General features: G+C 31.4%; 2 protein-coding genes across 3 annotated transcripts; one reads left to right on the top strand and one right to left on the bottom strand.

Moving 5' to 3' along the window:
• Window positions 1-1,863: 1,863 nt before the first annotated feature.
• Window positions 1,864-8,524, top strand: LOC113519096 (uncharacterized). The gene is made up of 3 exons (XM_026904155.3): window positions 1,864-2,114; window positions 4,121-4,252; window positions 6,723-8,524. Exons 2-3 carry the CDS (start codon window positions 4,124-4,126, stop codon window positions 6,804-6,806), a joined length of 213 nt encoding a protein of 70 aa, XP_026759956.1. The 5' UTR covers window positions 1,864-2,114; window positions 4,121-4,123; the 3' UTR covers window positions 6,807-8,524.
• On the bottom strand, window positions 8,330-18,705 carry LOC113519095 (uncharacterized). Of its 2 annotated transcripts, none has more exons than XM_026904152.3 (15): window positions 18,574-18,705; window positions 17,966-18,130; window positions 17,235-17,889; window positions 17,041-17,144; window positions 16,368-16,524; window positions 15,486-15,635; window positions 15,227-15,312; window positions 13,922-15,149; window positions 13,144-13,223; window positions 12,916-13,075; window positions 12,319-12,455; window positions 11,218-11,759; window positions 10,725-10,847; window positions 10,260-10,358; window positions 8,330-8,680 (listed from the first exon to the last, which is right to left on the bottom strand). In XM_026904152.3, exons 2-15 carry the CDS (start codon window positions 18,116-18,118, stop codon window positions 8,599-8,601), a joined length of 3,756 nt encoding a protein of 1,251 aa, XP_026759953.2. In that variant the 5' UTR covers window positions 18,119-18,130; window positions 18,574-18,705; the 3' UTR covers window positions 8,330-8,598. The 2 variants fall into 2 exon arrangements, with proteins under 2 accessions (XP_026759953.2, XP_026759955.2); XM_026904154.3 differs by having other exon boundaries at window positions 18,462-18,686.
• Between the last annotated feature and the right edge of the window lie 2,921 nt (window positions 18,706-21,626).

Here is a 21,626-nt window from a genome sequence, read left to right as displayed (position 1 = left end):
TCTAAAAACTCTAGAGTAGAAAAATGGGTGACCTACACTAACAATTCTTTGTCTGAGAGACAGATCAACTCGGTGCTGGCTACAGAACGCGAGCCCGTGGTCTCGCCTGGCGTTTGCGCCACCGGTATGGCTGGTGTCGCAGCGCGCGAGCACGTATGTTCAGTCGGCATTGGAAGCGCATACGGTACTAAAATTGGCCGGGCGCGCGCATGAATACCGCCGGCGTATGATGTGCGCTTGTTACCGCGCCGGCCCTAAAAAATCTTTAAATGTCCACGGCATGACATTCTCTCAGCACTGCGGCTATGTTATTCATAACTTATACACGTACACATACTATAGGTACTCAAAACGAATTATTTAATTGTACTCAAAATAAAGGTGAGCGCACAGTTTCTAACACTGCTCACCAATCCAGTGATTTCTTGAATGTTAGCCTACCTATGTTTTCCGGTCCGCCGCCTTCCCGTTGGCTATTATTATTATTCAAATCATTTTTAAATTCCATTTGTCCATTTAGGTCTGTCGAGCTCTCTCTCTGCTCTCCATGTATAATCTATTTCTCTTCTGATCACAAGAAAAGAGATAAAAAATCCCTTATTCTTAGTATCACAAGCGAAACTGCCCAGTGTTATCAACGTAAAACTATGTTGTGCGGTACACAATTGTGTCCAACCATATATATTAGGTTCTCTTGATACATCTATCGTAGCTACTGACCTATTCAAAATTTCCATAGATGTTGGGTTAAAATCTCTTATTTTAGTCAACCAGTCGTTATAAAATTTGGCATACATATGTATGTGTTTTGAAAAAGAAATTTTGTTTTAGAAATTGTGTTTTAAGTGGTTTAATCAATACAGATATATCAGACCACGTGAATCAAGTCGCGAATAAAAACTGTATTAAGTATATAAATTACTTAGGTATATAGTCGAATTGGATATAATTACGAAATAGATCTTCATTTTTCCAACATAACCATGAAAATAATTTATATATATATAGGCAATCAAAAATTAATGGTAATAAATTATTAGACTTGAACACCAACGCAAGTTAAAAAAAATATTGCATGGTGGTTGTAGGTGTAATAGTCTTACTGATGTAATCATATTAAATACTTACTACCTACCTATATAATGACTGTATCGTGTTAATTGGTCATCCATCGCCTTTCTGTGGATGCTGGAATGTTACGTACCTACATGCGTACTACGTAAATAGGTACCCAACCAACATACAGTCAACAACAAGATTGATGAATGATGACTGAGTGTCAACTTTCCGTCAACCTTTTCAGATAAGGGTACAGTTTCCATAACTTTGGGCAGCGTACTAGTTTCACAAAGCTGTGCTGTGCAGTCCCATAACGGAGTGTGTCGTGATTAGTTGTATTGTGATTCAGTGTTGATAACGTGTGCTCCGTCGGAAATACGGTAAGACGACGTGCTGTTTACATTAGATTATAATATAAATTACGAATAATGTTAAAATCAGTTTTCAGGTCAGTAGTGTTACTTATCTGGGTAAAAAATGTAAAGATATATAATATGCAATCTTAAAATAAATAAATAAACCTACTCTTGAACTAACCAGTCAACCAGTCGTTATAAAATTTGGCATACATATGTATGTGTTTTGATTAAAATATATCTGAATAAAAACTGTCATAGTCGAATAATAGATCTTCATTTTTCCAACATAACCATGAAAATAATTTATATATATATAGGCAATCAAAAATTAATGGTAATAAATTATTAGACTTGAACACCAACGCAAGTTAAAAAAAATATTGCATGGTGGTTGTAGGTGTAATAGTCTTACTGATGTAATCATATTAAATACTTACTACCTACCTATATAATGACTGTATCGTGTTAATTGGTCATCCATCGCTAGCTGGAATGTTACGTACCTACATGCGTACTACGTAAATAGGTACCCAACCAACATACAGAGTAGCGTCAACTTTCCGTCAACCAGATAAGGGTACAGGTGGGCAGCGTACTAGTTTCACAATGCTGTGCTGTGCAGTCCCATAACGGAGTGTGTCGTGATTAGTTGTATTGTGATTCAGTGTTGATAACGTGTGCTCCGTCGGAAATACGGTAAGACGACGTTTCGAATAATGTTAAAATCAGTTTTATAGTGTTACTTATCTGGGTTTCATATTATGTAGTTGATTTCGTAAATGTTATTAACCTATTTCAAAAACGGAGGGTTTCTGTTCAGTTTTATTTTCTTAACTCATAACCACCATTAACCAACTTCAAAAAGAAGTAAATTCTCAATTCAGTTCCATTTTTTTTACGTTTGTCACCTCTTGACTCCGTTAGTTCTAAACCGATATTGAAGATTCTTATTTTATCTAAAAGGATGTACTTACAGATTGGTCTCGTAGAAATTTTATAAGAATCAATTCAGTAATTTAATTTTTAGATAAAAATAACTGGTTTTGTTACAATTGGGCTCAGGGTTTTTTTTTTTTTTGTAAGATACACAAACTTTAATTATTTGTAAACCTATATAGAATATTCGTTTTTTATCTGAAAAGATGTACTGTAAGTAAGTTGAATCAATTGGATCCATAGAAATTTTATCAAAATCAGATCAGTAATTTAGTTTTTAGACCAAATTATATTAAATTATACCTAATGTACTTAATTGGGGGGGATGGGATTATTATTAATGGGGCCTAAAACCCATTGCTATCAGGTCGACCTCCACGCAGTTCCACCTGGAAACCATCGTGGTTAATTGTAGTCGAATTCATCACGATAGGCTAACTGACCTGTCTTTTCATTCTCACCTGTCATCCCTCACTGGTTACCATTCCATTATCACCGATTAAAAAAATGTACTTAATTTCTATTTTGTGCAAGTAGGACTAAATTGAAAGGACCACCATAATATATTGTCATGTAAATAGAACCTACAAAATTATACATGATGACAAATCTTTAACGTTTTGTATTGACAATGATGCGTTGATTTGAATATATGTACTTAAGTAAGCGACCTTCCCATTAAATGTCATACTTATAATCAAAGCTCAATGATATGTGAGACGTCACCTATCATTTACTACGTATTAATAATTTAGTACATGATCTTACAGTTTAGAGCTAAAATTTCGATTAAATTTTATTATCTAGTCATCTGGAAGATTCCTGTTTGTATTCATCGCATCACTTCAGTAAGCACCTACTACTTTCACCAACCGCATTCAGATATGTATCTACGTATGGGCTATATATGCACCTAGAGAGTGATACTGCTCAGAAATAATTTAAATCCAGTTCTCGATTATTTTTTTCTAATAAAACATCTTGTCAAATAAAAAAAATACAGATCGAGGAGTGACGGAGGGCTGGAAGCTCGTAAGTAGAGTTTTGTGAAGTAGGTAGGTAGTTTTCTCAGGAAATTTATTTTAAAAGCAATAGGGTGCTTGACCTCTGTTACTTCAGAACCATATCATTATCCGGTTACTAAATACATGATGAAAATATTTACCAGATATTGTGATATTTCCTAGTAGCTACTGCCTCAGTACGGTACTATTTATTTGACCTATTCGAGGATGTATTATCAGACATTCTTCTATTCGTCAGTGCCACCATTCCGGTAGATAAATGCCAGTAGATAAATGCAATTAATAATACCAATTATATTACTATGTTTATAGGGAGGGCTAGGAATGGGCAGCAGCGACCCTCTTAAAACTCCTCTAAAGCTTGACTGTGGTTGCCAATCTGCTTGCCAAGCGTTGCAACTACTGACAAAACCCCTCAAAAGGGAAGCTTATGTTTAGCGGCGGACAGTTGAAGGCTGAGATGATAATATTACTATGTAATATATATATATATATATATATATATGTATATATATATATATATGTATGTATATGATTGGACCATTTAAGGAAACGTGCTTTACTAAATTAATAGTATGTTGGAGTTTAATCATCTGTAAAAAACACATAAGACAAGACATCCTAGCTTGATATCTAACTACTTTAGAAGCGACTTGGCGTAAGTAAATAAAATAAATAGGCCCTCCCAGGTGATTGGTATGTGATGCTTCTAAATTTTTAATTATTTTTTCTTATTTCCAGAAAATGGGCAACGTTGTGTTTTCTATATTATGGCTAATTATCCTGATATTTGTGGGATTTTGGATAGCCGGTATCGCCGCTGGCTTTTACATCCTCATCATTCCCTTCACAGTATGCATAGAAGCTTTAACGGTAAGTAGATAACATGTAAACTAAATATGGTCAACCTCTGCGATAAGCACTATGCTTCGAGTAAATAAATATTCGATATGGGATCAGAACAAACTGTAACAAACTGCGTGATTTGACCCAAATTTTTAATATCTGTAATATACTAATTGCTTAATACTGTATATAATAAAACAGGGTAGTAACCTTACAGTGTGTAGTAACTATCTCATATGTTAGGAGAGTAGGACCAGGAACTAGCAAGAACGTTGCCTATTGCTGGTAATATAAGGTATATTGCTAGGTGTATACCTTCTTAGCTTAACTTCCACGCAGTTCTTCTTAAATCATGTATAATTCCTGGCAAATTGTCCCTTTGGCTCAACTGACCTGACTTTATTCTCACCTATCATCACTCACTAGTACCTCGCCAGCGTAAGCTGATAGCGCAGGCGTGGTTACTATTCCATTTTCATTCCATAGTAAAAACACCCATCAGAATAAATAATACATAATTTTAATATATTTGATACGAGATGAATATATTAAAAAAATGGTGCGAATGACAGAAAAGAAGTGACCGTTTTTATCTTGGCATGATTATTTAATGCGTAGGAATTAAGAGAATATTTAAAAAAACGTACTAGCTTAACAAGTGTAACGACAGTTTGATTACTTGTTTCTAGATCTTCACTATTCATTATTCTTTGTATAATTATATAAAATATAGATGATTAGTTTTTACCCGCGATTTCATCCGATTGACCAAAATATGTTTACTAGCCGGGATAAAAAGTAGCTTATATCCATCTCTGTCCCTTATAGTATGTGTATACCAAATTAGTGTGTATGCACGGGTAAGATACAAACAAAGAACAAACTCACTCGCACATTTATTAGTAAAGAAGAGTATGAATGGTTATAAGGGTAAAAACATTCGGTCAAATGCGAGTAGGACTCGCGCAACAAGAGATCCGTACGAAATTATCAAGTTTAAAAGTTTTTTTTTTTTTTTGAAATAACTACAAATTACGGTTTTCGGATTTTTTCCTTTACTTATGTTACACGACATTGCTTCTTGCCAAGTTTCATGATTTTAGGTGAACGGGAAATACCCTATAGGTTTTGAGTTCCTTTGCGAATTTACAAATTATGCGATAAACATAGAATGTAAACGGCCGTATCTTTTTTTTTTTTTTTCACTTCTTTAAGAGATTTCAGACCTGAGTATATGATATTAATTTCAACTTGATACCTTCACGCGTTCGTAAGAGTCTTGACAGGATGGACGGACGGACGAACAACGAAATGATCCTATAATTGTTCCGTTTTTTCTTTGAAGTTATGGAACCCTAAAAATATACAAAAAGATATGGATGGATTGTGTGGAAGATAACATATATACCCAAAATGGGAATTAATGTAAACAAAAATGAATGGAAGAGGTAAACATTTAAGCCTAAATGATTGAAAAATAACCTTTCTAGTTAAAAAAAAAATGTTACACATAATAAGTTTTAGTTTAGAATAAATTCTACTCGCCTGCAGATGTTACAAATTAATGTAATATGTAAATACATACTTACGATAATATCTGGAATCATATACTTAGGTACCAACTTTATCTGTAGACTGTACACCGTATGAAAATCACGTCCTACTCGGTGATCAATGATTAATCCGTTAGTATATTTATTATACTTACAAAAATATATAGTGAATGAATGCATTTACTTAGCATTTACAAGGAAGATTATCTTCAAGACGTAGGTATATTTACACTTACCTTATCAAATCTCTTCATATCGATCGATATCTTTAGACCGTAGATATTCGATGATAAAATATCGCCAAGTATTATAAATTTTTTTCACGGTTCATAGAAACATAGTAACCTACCTATATTTTTTTTTCAAATTGAAACAACAGCTGACGACCCGCTTGATGGAAAGTTGGTAAGCGTCACCTGTAGATATGGAAAGCACAAAGGGTATCACAGAACATACTGTGACTCCAATGATAGGCGTCCCTCAAAAGTTCTGATCGCTAAATACTAACATTTTAGTTTATTAGATGTTAGCATTGCGAACACAGCTACTTGTGGACAGAAAAGCGAATGGGATAAAGAACCTAATTGGAGAACTTGAAAATAAACTTCCTTATATCATTTTTTCCTCATTTTCCTGTGTAATTTCTCAAGAATCTGCGTACACATTAAGTACCTAGGTATAGCAGACACTACTCTCTAGGCCGAAAGTGTACCCAATTACCTAATTGGTATCTCACGAAAGAAAAGGAATGTTGTTTTTATCCTAATATATTAAGTTTGAAACATTTTAAATTATAAAATAATAATTTACTAAATATAAGTATAATTATATTATGAAATATTCATTTTATAAGACAAACTACTACATCTATGTTACTTATTTTAATATTATAATAGGTATAACTTTATTTTCTATGATATTAGTAAATGGCAATTTCTTTACAGGGCCTGACCGACTTCTTATTACTAGTGGTACAGTTTCCAAGATACTGTGCTCAAGCAATGATGGAGGGAAAAGGCTTCAACTAGATATAGGTGTTATGTAAATCTAGTCAAATTTTTAATAAATATGTGTCTACTTTGATAAATAAATAATCTTGATTACCGTGCCATACAAACCTCGTGGAGTATTTGTTTAATAGTTGGATATAAATATTCAAACACATAGTGTTGTATTTAATTATTATGGCTACAAGGAACTTTTTAATTAAGTATGCTTTAAACAAGCATCTAAAAAATAATGAACAGTCACAAACATCTACATATAATCATGAAAATATTGTTTTATAATAAGTTAATGTTAAGTTTTAGTATAATGAACATACATTCTTAAATAAACTAATAAATTTAATCCACAGAAATAGGAATATTGTATATGAAAAAATCTAAGCCCATGTAAATAAAAGGTGGACGATCTAACTTTTAGTTGACAATTAATCACAGTCTGGACCCTTAGGATAATGTTAGAGTTGGCCCAAACCAACGCGCTATCACATCAGAGATGTGCACCGCTTTCAAATAGTAGCGTAAAAACAATCAACACGCGCCTCGGCGAACATTCCCGATGCACTACAAAACCGGGACATCCCCAACAGCACCCTTAACGCATTATTGTACTGTCATCGTAGGGTGCTGTACTGCTTCTGAGTATAAAAAGCTAACAGACTACTCGTGTAAAAGTTTGTATTAAATGCTCTAAATAGAGATTTTGACCCTCTAACATGAAAATCTACGAGCAATCATATTGGCCTTCACAGACAACGCCTTACGCTTCCTACGTCCATATCATCTCTTAGGTCAGAGGTTAACATATGACCTAAGTATTTAAAGTATTCTACCTTATATAACAGGGTATTGTTTATTTTAATTTTTAATTGGTATACGATCTAAATATTTACTTCTGACCTACGTTATATATATAGCAAACCATAAATACGGGCATACGTTTCACATGTGCCAAGCAGTTTTGTCAAACCACCAGCCGATGCACTCAGCAGCACCATGTCGACCGCGTAGTTAATATTATTGAGACAAACTCCTTTCGAGATTATGATAACTCGAGATTATGTCACTCAATTGTTAACAATTCTTTTTGAAACAGCAATTGACGGATTTACGATTATGGGTCTACAATTCAAATTTTAGTTACCAAGCCTTCATTTGTAACTGAAATTATCAAATTACATAATCCATAATCGTAAAACTGTTAATTTTAATTTTAAACAATTAATATTAGTAACAAAATTAAAACAATTTAAGGGCAGATTAATGAGAAGCGACAGGCTCTCCTGGCTTTAATAAGTTTCAGTTTAATAACTATGATTAGCCCAGATTTGATTATAGGCGATATGGAGTACTTGATATTATATTAGACATATTACTCGTGTGATTTATATTTTAAAAAATATCTGAATACTATTTCATTTATCTTACCTTAACACCCACTATTATCCCACTATTGGACTTTAGGGGCATGAAAATCTTCACACAAGAGAATACATTTTTTACCTATTCACACGCTGGTAACTTGGTATTAGTTTTATTTTGATTTGTTTTTTTTTCTTTTACGTAATTTATTTTTACTTAAAAAATATTTTACTTGTATTCAAGAAAACAATGGTTCGATTTAAAAATAGTTTAATTTAAACGGCTTCATTGTACCTAATTAGACATATTTTACATAGAAACATTAAGCTTCTTCTATATGTACAGTTATTAAGCACAGAAAAATAAACACTTACTAATAATATTTTGCTTTTACTTCAAATCTATATTTTACATTTCATAAACATAGTTCATAATAATATTTTGTTCACTGAAGTTATGATTTTATAGCATCTTTAATGACATTCACTGTTTCTAGGAGGACATCTGCTTGACCAATGCACGAAGCAATCACGTCGCTAAAACAAAAATTTACAAAAAATAAATAAATAGCTAGTTTCCAACGCTATTATATATTTTGAAAAGATTAATAAGATTTCCATAATATTTTTTTTTTTTTGATATAAATTAAAATAATTGGTCGTGTGGTCTCAACATGGAATAGGCCACTGCGTCCTTTGCCGTGGATGTCGTAAAAAGCGACTAAGGAAATCTAATGATTGAAGGATGGGTAACAGTCTTTCTTAAAACATCATCAAAACCTAACTGCGGTTGCCAACTCGGTGCCAAACGTGGGAATTACTAGTAAAATCCCCCTCACGGGAAAGGCCTATATTTGACAGTGGACGGTTAACTGTTGATATGATAACGATGATGAAATTAGAATAGCAACCAAGCTGACGGCTCACCTAATGGTAAGTAATTGGGGGTGGCGGGGATGAAAGGAATTGTTGGTAATGGGATCTAATTGACCTATTGCTAGCAATACACCCTATCAGATCGACCTCCATTCCCTTCCCTCTGGAAACCGTCGTAGTTAATTCTAGTGGAATTCGTCACGATGGGCTAACTGACCTGCCTTTTCATCCTCACCCGTTATCCCTCACTGGTGCCCCTCAGCGTATCCCGATAGCGCAGGTGGGATTACCATTTACTATTCCATTATCACCCATAAAAATAATGGAAAGTAATAACCTATAGACATGAACAGTACTATGAACAATACAAAATATTCCTTGATGCTCATAATACCATAAAACGTGGTCTTACGCTGCTAACAGTGTAACGATGCTCCAAGTTGTTCTAGGAGCTATGGCAAGAACTATACTTGAAGTTTCGCTATGTCATAGATTCCGAAATGACATTCGCAAACCAAAATTATTTATATGGCCCGATAGATAAGCAAATTGAAATAGCCAGCTTAAATTTCATATATGAACAGGGGGGGTACCAAATCTACATAAGATGTGACAAAGTAACCATTATTATATTAAATCAAGTAAGAAAAAGAGAATGATTTCTTCAAATATATATATAACAGAAATTTAAATTATCACAAAATGAAATTGGGACAAACTTAGAAGTTAACTCTATCGATTGCAGAGTATTGAAAATTTACTTAGTGTTGACTATGTATCCGCAAAAGAACCAACGTAACTGACATAGCCCGAAGAATAAGCGAGCTGAAGTGGCAATGAAGTGGTCACATAGCTCGAAGAACCGATAACCGATGGGGAAAAAAGGTTCTTGAGTGGCACTAAATGGAATGACGACCTGAAATACATTACAGGCAGTCGGTAGATGCAGGTGGCTCAAGACCGTTCTTTATGGCAGTCTATGGGGGAGGCTTATGTCCAGCAGTGGACGGATAATGGCTGAAATGATGATGATAATGATTGACAACTAAAGCTTTCTTCTTTTGGATGTTGTTTAAAATATACAATACTGTTTAGGCACGACCAGAACATTTAACAAATAGAATGCTTTAAGATCAGTTTTAGATGCTTGATGAAAAATATTGTGTTTTATATATAGGTGTCAAATCATTCACAAGAATCTGTTCAGAGTGAGTAAATAAAAATGGATCAAATATCTTACCGGTATATAACAGCCTGTTCGGAATCAAGGAGAACTCCCGCTTCTTGGAATAGTGACTTGCTAGCGCTTTCGGTATAATTTACGCATCGTTCCATTATGCTAAAAGGAAAAACAAGTTTGTTTCAAAATATTTTTAAAAACATGCTTTTATATTTTTAAATCAGACTTTATCATCAGACTCAGACACAGGGTTACAGTATTTGTCAAGGCGAGTCAAATGAGCCGAAACACAACTTATTTATAATAACTAATTTACTAATTTCTACCATTAATAATTTGTTGAATCTGCTTAACCGTAAAAATATTTAGGAAGTATTAGCTATTACTTAAAATACAAAATAATAACAGCATTTGTTTAATCATTACAGAATTTCCTTCTTTCCACACAGTTTCATTTACCAAGTGAAAAAGAAATTCATTATTTATATCAGATTTTAAACAAAATAGTATAAAGAATATATGTACCTGTTTAATGATTTTCGTAAATTTACAATATGTAAATGGACTGTCTCAACTTTTTCTTGGATTTCGATCTTTTTGACTGTACTTATTTTCTCCACATCATTTATCTCATGGAGTGTATTCTCACTGAAACACAAGAGACAAATTTTCTAAAATTAAAAAAAAAAGAATTAGGCCAACTTTGTCTCATTTCTTTCTCTTTTTATCTTTGTTTATAAATTAAGAGAAGCTCGGCTCTATATGACCTTCACGTATGTAAAATAAAAGAAACTAATCAACGCACAGCCAAATTTGTATCTAAATTCTAGAACCAGTTTTGATCATGCTCTCAACATTAAACACTGCATAAGGGTTTTATTTTTCTTAAATAATACAAATATAGGTACGTAATAAGAATTTTTGGAAATTCATTAATGGCTATACTAATATACTATTATATAATAAAGAAACAGATATGAATAATTATTTCTATATAGAATATGAAAAATCAATTTACCAAAAATTATGAACTTCTTTAGATGCTTCCTTTATTTCTTTTATAAATTTACTAATGAACAATTTGAATGTGTTATCTTCTCTTGTACACTCTGAAGATTTGCTTGTAACACCATGAGATGTCTCTATACTCTGATCAAATTCACCATCAATTTCATCATCCATTTCATCACAATAGTAATCCTCAGAATAATCGTCTTCTTCCATATTGTAATCATCATTACACTCAAGTGAATAATCCAATACATCCATATCTAGAGGTGCTTTCTCCAATCTTCCTTTTAATCTAGCCTCAAAATCTGAGCATTTCGTAAAATTTCTTACAATACGTGGTTCTTTATCTGCGACTAAATCCGAAGGCACATTAGAGGCTGGCCCTGTCGAGTTCAGATTAGAGACTGGCTCTGATTCGTTTTGGCATTGATTTTTTGTTGAACCTAATGTTTCCATTTCATTTTTTTTAAGATGTAGAGTGGATAAGAATGTGTCCTTCAGATCAAATGTCCTAATGAATTTAACATCTTTTCGTTTTTCTTCATCATCCTATATAATAAGTTAAAATATAGAAATAAATAGCAAATAACGTAATATATTTAATAATTATATCTGTACAGGGTTTTAAAAAAAGGGTCACAGAACATAAATATAAAAAATATATATGTTCTGTTTCCTTGTAAATGAAATTTGTATAAATACACAAATATCATTCACGAGGACAGAGAACATTTGTCTTTCTTATAAAATTATAATTTATCAATTTTTCCACACAACTAGATGAAATGAGCTATACAATATTTACTAACTCGATGTTGTGTTTGTAAAACCCCACTAGTACTAAACCTTTCCCAAAATACCATCTTTAATACAGTTTTTGACAAACTTCAAAGCTTGTTTTCGACATAAATTTTTTGTATATACTCATAACCAAAATCTAGACAAAGCCAATTACATATGTTGAGCCTAAATTAAGAGTAATTATTTCATCACAAGTACATACAGAAATGGATATTAAATTGACAAGGTCAATTCAGTTGCAAAGTTTATATATTATATATTATTATAACTTCATAAAACGTAAACAAAAATATTGTTTAGCAAATACCTCTGTCAGTTTTCTTTTCTTAAATCTGAAGTTATTTGAATCTGAATTTTTATTATCAGCATATTCTGTATGTTTGGAGGACGTTCTACTAAACGTTTCTCTATTATTAACAATTGGATCATCATTTTCTTGGTTACCTGTAATGCAAATATAACTAATTAAATAAATAATATAGAACTGAAAATAATATTACCTAGTTCTTGATGATTGCTGATTTAATTTATGCATATTGAAAAAATGACAAAATTTCAGAAAATAATTAAGTGTATAAAAAAATAAAATTGTATTTATATATGGTCACGATCAAAAAAATTAAAATATATTTACTTCTATATTTTATAACAAAAACAAATAAATTATGTATCGATTTTTCTATGGACACAACACGAATTTATTTCGTGAAGCAATATTTAAATAATTATATATTTTTGATTTGGATTAACTACAAACTACCGTAAGTCACAAGTACAGGCATCAGCCTGCATTATTCTATTTATTTGTTTATCTGATACAACATATGTCGTAATATCTAGTGATGTATTTATTTTACGATTTAACAGCGTCTCATAATAAAAAAAAACTATGATAAAAACCTACCAATTGTAGATGTAGTTTGTGAGACTGCACAGGTAGGTTCATTCATATTATCGTTAAAGGAATCATTATGGCCTTCCAAGTTATAGTTGTGAATGTCGCTCAACAATTTTGCCAGCGATCCGGCAGCGGTCTGAAGATCTTCAGATTTATCAAAAACAACCTAAACATTTTCACGAAATTAACAAAATAATTTTTAAATATAAAAGATATTAAGAAAGAAATTTATACCTGTAAAGCATTGACAAGATGTACACCATAACTATACATTTCCATGAATTCAGCAGGTTTAATTTTAAAGTTGATTCTGCCTAAAATTTGATAAAAATTACACAGTAAATTTATATATCATTAAATTGTGTTAAAAATTCAATTAGGTCTCTAAATATGTGATACATAAAAAATTCGAAATTGAATGATACTCGAGAGAGACTTTGTACAAAAGTCGATTGCTTGGGTACCTCTGTCCCATTCGTGTTTCTACCGTGAAGCAGTTGTTTGCATGGCTGTTTCGGTTTGAAGGGTGGGATATGGCGTGAATTTACAGGGTACAGAGGAATAACACCTGAGTCCTCAGGAATGACAACGCATGGGGGATATCATGGGCGAAAAAGTATACTCTGTTATGTCCATGGTACTGCTCATGTCTATAGGCGACGGTTACTACTTTTCATCAGGTGAGCTGTCAGCTTGTTTGCCATTCTAAGTTGTATAAAAAAAAATATTAATATTAAATGACTTCACACAAACAACGTCAGAATGAAATAAAAAATTAATTGGAGATACAAAGAAGTTTCTGTGTTGTATATAAAGAACTATTCATCTACATTTTAACTTTTAGATGTTCATGTTGCATGACTTATACTTTATACATATACAGAAATACTTATACAGAAAATAAAATGAGGTATATTATGAATATAAATATGATTATCTACATTTTCTTTTATCGCTGCAATTAATTACATTTCATTTGGATATTGGGAAATAATATTCTATTAAAACTTACCTCTTTCATCACTTATTTTAAATAATATATTAGATAATTTTGATGCAGCATCAATAACACAATTGTCATCAAATCTCTTTTTTATGCACTCTGTTGCTTCATGGATAGTCCATGGCGGAGGCATAGTGTTCTCTAAATCATTACTTATATCTTGTTGTAATATTTGACTGAGTACTTCTTCCATTATTTGTACAAACCTTGATATCCACTCATCACATCTCATCTTTAAATATTCTTCCATAGCAACCTCAGTAATTTTAAACATAACACTGCTGGTTCCTTCTTCACTCATTTTATTGAAATTAGGCTTTTTAATATTAATACTAATCATGCTTTCTGAATCAATATTACTAATCGAATTTGATATAACATCAGATATTGATGTTTCTTCTATAATGATATTTTCAGTTCTGTTTCCTGTTAAGAAAGTAGAACTGTTAGTTTCGCTACTATCTTCATAAGCATTTTGCCTATCTTTGAATATACTTTCGTTAGATGAATGTTGAGGAAGTGACTTGTTGAGATCCAGCTGATTACCGTCACCAGTATTATTTAATACATTTTGATCTCTATTATCTGAAGTTGAAATAGGAAAATTTCTTTTTCTTCTATGCCATTTAAATTGCTTTTTTTCTTTATTACTAGAACTGTCAGTTGTTTCATTTACTGTTCTTCGTTTTAATCGAATTTTTCTTTTATTGGAGTTCAAACTTTGATCTACTGTAGTTTGAATACTGTTATTTGACAATATTTGATTAGAAAATGTATTTACACCAACACTATCCGTTTTTACTATTTCTGGTTCTGATACATTAAAATCAGTCTGTACGCCTGCATCAACAGTCCGTCTCATAGCGGAAGTAGTATCAGTTTGTATATCAATTTCTTTTACAGTTAACACAGCCTTATTTACAGTATTATCGTTTTGAAGGTCATCATTAGGTATATCAAGTTCCTCTTCTTTATCATTAAGACTTTCATTAGTTAAATGAGGTTCCTTCACTCTATCATCAGCACAATGTTCCCTTTCAGCTTCATCAAGAAAGTCATTATTTGGTATAGTAATTTTTATAGAGCGATCATCAATTGGTTTTGGCATTCGGTTTTGTAAATTTTCTTTAGAGAAAGCGGTAGTAAATAAAATGACTTTTATCTCTGTAATAGTAAATACTGGTACCTTTGTTGCTAACTTTGTCTGTTGCCAAACATCTTCATGAGTGATATAAATCTGAAATTTATATTATTTTCCATATTACTAAATAAGACGCCAAGATACGCCAATTGTGTGGTAAATAAATAACTTACCAAAGGATTGTTCTGTTCTACTAATTTTGAACAAAAATTCAGAAGACAAATATTCTTATCTTCAGGTGATTTATTTGGGTCTTCCCCTAAAACATTTACACAAAAAAAAATATGTCTCAAACATGTTATATACATACATATGTTTGAATTAAAAAAAAAGAAATAAATCAATACCAATGAATTTTCAAAAAACTTATTTAATCACTATATTGGTTATATCATAGTGCATACAAGATCTTAAAAGATGAATACAACTTACCGATAACAGCAGAACCACTAGCAAATTGTTGCGTAAGGAAACGCAACGCACGTCGAGCTCGAAGCTTTAACTTATTATTAGAATCGGTTCTTGCATCATTTTGAATAATTATAAAAATCTCACGAGCGACCATCAATTGGCATGTTTCATCTACACAAAAAATTATAAAGAATATAATTATGTAAATGTAGTAGATGCCATTATTTATATAGAAGTAAGTAACCTAATAGATCAAAACTCATCACAGAAGAACCAATCAGCTAAAAATAATGCCGAGACTATTAATAAATACTGAATAATAAAGAAACATGGTTTTTTTAATAATAATAAATCTTTATTTACCACTCACACGGAATACTGTACAGTGTACTACTATTTAGGTTTTTATTTAAAAAATATTAATCCTGTATTTCGGTTTGAAGGGTGGTATATGGCGTGAATTGTAAATTCAGGGTACAGAGGAATAACACCTGAGTCCTCAGGAATGGCAACGCATGGGGGGTATCATGGGTGAAACAGTATACTCTGTTATATCCATGGTACTGCTCATGTCTATAGGCGACGGTTACCACTTTCTATCAAATGGGCCGTCAGCTTGTTTGCATTCTAACTTATATAAAAAAAAATTCACACCTCAAATCACCTTATTATTTTTAATCACCTGGTACTTAAATTTCTTGTCTAAAAATAAATAGTAATTTTAAACAAAACGCAACTTCAAAACATGAAATATCAAAAACAAGACCATAGTCCACAATATCCAGAAAGAAAGAAGCTATCCATAAATTATCAATAGTAAAGAAACGTAAAGAAATCTTAATCAGTAGTAATTAAGTTGTAATAAGTAATAGTTGAAAGTTTGGATTAAAAGTTAGTATTCACCTGAATTTACAATGGTGTTCAAAAATTTGTAGTGATTGAGTATCACACCCCTATCAACCACAATAAACCATCGATCTGAATCTGTATTGGGTATGATGAGATTTCTTAAGGCTGATACATCGAGCACATACTTTTCTCCTTCTGTAGAACCATGGGCCTAAAAGTCAAGTATTATTTATACATAAAAATTATTAAATACCAGCCCAAGAATTATTAGATTTATTGTAAAGACACTATTGAAACATGTCACACACTAAACCAAAATAAGCAATTATTAAATTTTATATATATATATATATTACATATGACACATAGTCAGAAAATTAAATTTATACACAATTGTTGGTGAAGTCACTACCTACTATTATTACTTTTCTATATAAACCTACTTATATATTATAATATTAGATAATTTATTATCATTAGGTATATATTATTATGTACATCAGCAGAAAAACCAAGTCTATTATTGAATTAATTTTCATTATACAATTTTAAAGAAAATAATTATTAAGATAAACATGATCTATTTCAATATGCTATCCAAAATGCCCAAAAATCATTGTTCATATTCATCACAATTACAACAGTTAAAATAAACATCTATATGATGATATGAAATGAGTTGTGAGAACTATTCATTTATAGGGTAATTTAAAAAAAAAGTAATTACCTTGAGCCAGTCATCATCAACATCACTCGCACATAATTCTTCTTCTTCATACTTAATTTGTGTGGGGCTGTGTTCTTTTGGTACAATTTTATCAACACTAGATGCTTAAAAAAATAAGTATAATTTTTCATAAAAATATCAAACACTAAATACCCCATTTTAACTTATATTAACAGATGAAAAATAATATTTACCATCACTCTTTGCTTCAGGAGATTCTGATGTTTCTATCTCCACTGATTTCTTAGCTGATATAAATTGGCGAAGATCATTCAATTTATTCCTAAATCTTGGTGGGTGACTTTCCCTGAATCTATTATTGTAAAATTTTGAAGAAAACCTATGATAGCCATGTATTCTCCTATACAAATGATTTCTATGTCTTCTTTCATTTATAATACTAAAATGCCTTGAAAGTGGAAATGTGCTTTGATGTGGGGATATAGAAGTATGAAAGTTATTATATTCAACCAATGAAGTATGATTTTCATTTGATATTGTAGATGTTGTTGGAGTTATATAAATCTGGTGGGTAGAAGGTATAGCCCAAATATTAGGATTAAATACAGGTTGTGCAGTAATATTCACACCCAATGTTTCAACTCGATTTATGGGTACAAATTTAGAGTTTTGTAAAGTTTGTAAAGAAAAGGGAGATTTTATAATCTTGGTATTTATTACTTGATTATTAAAACTATTCAAAGGTTCATAGTTCTGAAATCGTTCTTGACCACTTATTCTATATTGACTTGAGAAATTACTGTGATCTATTGGTGGTTCATTTGGCTCAGGACAGCCCTCTAATGGAATTCCTGGTGGATTTTTTGACATTTTCTTGGCTTTTTCAACCTGTTGGAAAGTTTAAAATATAGTTAATACCTATACAGAAAACAAAATTGCTTCTTTATTTTTAAATACACCTCACCTCTGCATCACTTAAATTCCAAACTGCTTCTCCAGTCAAGGTGTTGAAGTAATATGTACGCCCAGAGTATGACTTAGATCTACAAACTACCCAAGAGTTGCCAACAGATGTAACAACAATCTGATTACTTATTTTTGGATCTTCACCACTCATTATTCTGAGTACCTATAAAAAATTAAAGTGCCAGACGTGATTAATACCTATAAAATATAGATGACTAGTTTTTACCCCTGACTTCGTTGGCATGACCGGAATGTTTACTGACCAGGATAAAAGTATTACATTTTTTTATCCAATATTACGTATATAACAAATTTCTTTGTAATCGGTTATGCCGTTAAGCGCTATAAGGTAAGATACAAACAAACGTTCACTAATATTTATAATATTGGTTAAGATTCGTAAAATATATTTAGATGTGACAAACTGCACTTGATAAACAAAATAACTACCCGGAAGAGAATAAATTTAAAAGTTATGCGCTTACGATACCTACCTATAGTTTTTTTTGAAGTAAAAAAGATTTAATTAAATATAGTACTAAAACAGAACTTTGAAGATTTTATTTTAGATTAACAGAAATTTAATGAAAGTAAAAAAGGACTTACAGAGTTGTAAAGTTTAATAACCACAGAATAGTACAAGAACTACGTTATAAGAGATGGCAGTGACCTTAAATATATGAAATCTGGAAAATATAGTGTACGTAGGGTACCTTTTTGAAGCATAGACACATTAACACGAATATTCATAGTGTTGTTACCCCTATTTACATATGTCTCCACCCAAAATATCGATATCGACTGTTGTTATAAAAAACCTAGCTATTTCATATATTGTATAGGTATATTTTTCATAAAATTAAAAAAAAAAGAAATCAAATATGTTGAGTTACTTTATTTTGTTTTACTTCAATGTGGCTGTTAGACTCCATTATTAACAATCCCTTTTTCCCTGCATTCCAAAGTTGAGATGACTAGAAACCAGAGAGGGGTTAATAAAAAAAAACTGCCAGGATCCAGCCAAATATTAACTTAATATTAATTCAAGTTAATTGATCTGTATATTAACATTTGACGATTTAGCATATAATTCGAGAACATGATCTTTAAAATTTGGCTATATGCAAAATACAAATTTTGTAAAAACATTTTGTACGCTTCGCGAGGTTAAGGTGATTATAAACGAGAGAAGGATTAATAAAAAATATAACTAGGACAGTAACTTATGTAAAGTAAGTTTAAGTATCATTGGTGTCATGGGCGAAACAGTATACTCTGTTATGTCATGGTACTACTCATGTCAATAGGCGACGGTTACCACTTTCCATCAGGTGGACCGCCAGCTTGTTTGCCATTCTAAGTTGCATAAAAAAAGTGAAAGAGGTATTCTTATTTTGGCATTAGTTATATGTAAATAAGCTTGGTGTGACTTTTATCTTAATAACAGTGTATAAAAATAAAAAATAAGCTAGCATAAAAAATTATACACAAAATAATTTTATCACTTGTTTAATACCATAACTAGATAGTAATATTTTATTAAGTTGGTAAATACAGTTTTGATCGCCCTCAATGACTAATTACCAAATTAATTTTAACCCTTAATAAGCATTTTGTAAGTTATTATAATTGCACAAGAGATGGTACCCAATGTATATCGATATTGAGTTGTAGATTAATGTCAATATTATCAAATCCCTAAATTAAAGGAATATGTCAAATTTACTATATATAATATTATTCAATACTGTTTTCAACCGCTACTTCGTAGGCGTAGATTAAACAGCCTATTTCTAAATGTCATATTAAGATAAAACATACACCCTTTTCAAAGTTGGACGTTCAGGAACACAAATGTGCAGATCTCATTGAAAATAATGCAATAGTGTTTGCATAATGTCAAAACAAACATATAGAAAGACAGACCGACAAAATTTATAAAAAATAATGTTTTGTTATCTATTAGTCTTATTTAGACTCCACATATTAATTAAAGTTGTGTCCTGACAAACAAACCAAAGTGCCGTTTAAGAAAACTAAAGTATAGTAAACTCTAGTACATAGTTACAGATATACTAGAGTTGGTACCCTCTGATATTTGTGGACTAACAAATGAGACTTATGACGGTTTTAGATATTTTGTTACGTTAATAGACGATTAAAATGGAAAAAAAATTACATATTTTCAAAAATCAAGGCATTCAAGATATTTGTTGAAAAACAAACTGTCAAGAAACTTATGATTTTAAGAACGGATACCAGGACAGAGTACGTCAATAAACAAGTAGATGATTATCTTAAATCTACACACAACATTAACTTTCAATGTTTAAATAAGAAAAAAAGCAACATAAATGTACTCATAAATTATTGTAAGTGAAATGCATTGTAAATTTAATAATATACTTAACGATACTTGATCGCTGTTCAAAATAATATTATATTATAAATTAATTTGTTATTATTTGTCATAAGTCAATACTTTATATGGTTGCTAAGATGACCGGGTAGATAAATTGTAATCGTAATTGTGAGAGAGATAATATGATGCTACTCGCATTTAACTGTATTATACTAAAAGTAACTTGAACATTACAAATAATTGTGTTTATGTTTTAGAATGTACCTAATGTCTTTTATAACGTCTTTGAATACTTATGTTACGTCAAAGAAATACAGGCTCGGCCTACTTCGGTGGCTAGTAGATGTAACTAAATTGTAATTTATTATTCAACAAAGATTATTATTATTAAAAAAAAATTTTTTTTGTAAAGTTTACGCCTGAGCAAAAGAGTGCTACTAAGTGAGCACACAGAACAATGGAACAATGCTGAAAATTTGTGTTAAGCATAAAAACGTCTTAACTTCGTTAACATTTCAAATGAAAGATCTTAGGAAAGCTAAATTTATATTAGGCATTCCTATCACGCAAGATTACAAAAGATTATCAAACTGAACCAGGAACGATATGTAAATAAATTGCTTAAGATAGAAGACTACAAAGTGACTGCAACTCAGTCTGTACTAGATGAGTGACTGATTACACCAGGATCTGATCATAAACCGGATGATAGGATTCCTCATCAAATAATAATAGGCTCGTTATTGTATTTATCAGTGAGCATAAGATAAGACATAGCGTGCACAGTCAGTTCTATTATATATAACAATTTTAACCTATTACACTGAGGAATACTGGCTCACAGCAAAGAGAGTATTGCGATATTTAAATGGAAGAAAGAGATATGGCATACAATATAACAAAAGAACTACATTGTCAGCTATTCAAGGGTATGCTCATGCTGATCATATTGGAGATAAAGATTGCAAAACATACTCTGGATTTATGTGTATATGCCAAAGAGGAGCTATTTGTTGGAAAGCAAAGAAGTAACACACAATTGCACTATCAATAGCTGAAGCAGGATACGTATCGTAATCTGAAGCTTCAAAAGAGGCAATATTTTTAAGCAGGTTAGTACTAGAAAGGAATTAAATACTATCTTTCGTGATAGTCAAGCGGTCATTGTTATCGCAAAGAACCCGGTCCATCATAAATATAAACAACATCTATTGCACAATTTTCAATATATTTGAACCGGTGAATAAATAATATCTATAGTAAGCAGAGTCGTGGATTGTGAATTGAAAGACCCCGA

The sequence above is a fragment of the Galleria mellonella genome, unplaced genomic scaffold (assembly GCF_026898425.1).
Source record: "Galleria mellonella isolate WM207_F2 unplaced genomic scaffold, CSIRO_AGI_GalMel_v1 utg165, whole genome shotgun sequence".
NCBI lineage: Eukaryota > Metazoa > Arthropoda > Insecta > Lepidoptera > Pyralidae > Galleria > Galleria mellonella.
The sequence above is the reverse complement of the archived record's forward strand: the minus strand, read 5'-3'. Positions and strand labels throughout refer to the sequence as shown.

What these genes read in the sequence shown, in the direction of transcription:
- LOC113519096 (XM_026904155.3), top strand. Translation starts at nt 4,124, where the DNA reads ATGGGCAACGTTGTGTTTTCTATATTATGGCTAATTATCCTGATATTT. An exon ending in TATGCATAGAAGCTTTAACG is followed by an intron (nt 4,253 to 6,722) that starts GTAAGTAGATAA and finishes ATTTCTTTACAG; the next exon opens with GGCCTGACCGACTTCTTATT.
- LOC113519095 (XM_026904152.3), bottom strand. Translation starts at nt 18,118, where the DNA reads ATGAGTGGTGAAGATCCAAAAATAAGTAATCAGATTGTTGTTACATCT. An exon ending in TAGAACAGAACAATCCTTTG is followed by an intron (nt 15,150 to 15,226) that starts GTAAGTTATTTA and finishes TATAAATTTCAG; the next exon opens with ATTTATATCACTCATGAAGA. An exon ending in TTACGAAAATCATTAAACAG is followed by an intron (nt 10,359 to 10,724) that starts GTACATATATTC and finishes TTTTCCTTTTAG; the next exon opens with CATAATGGAACGATGCGTAA.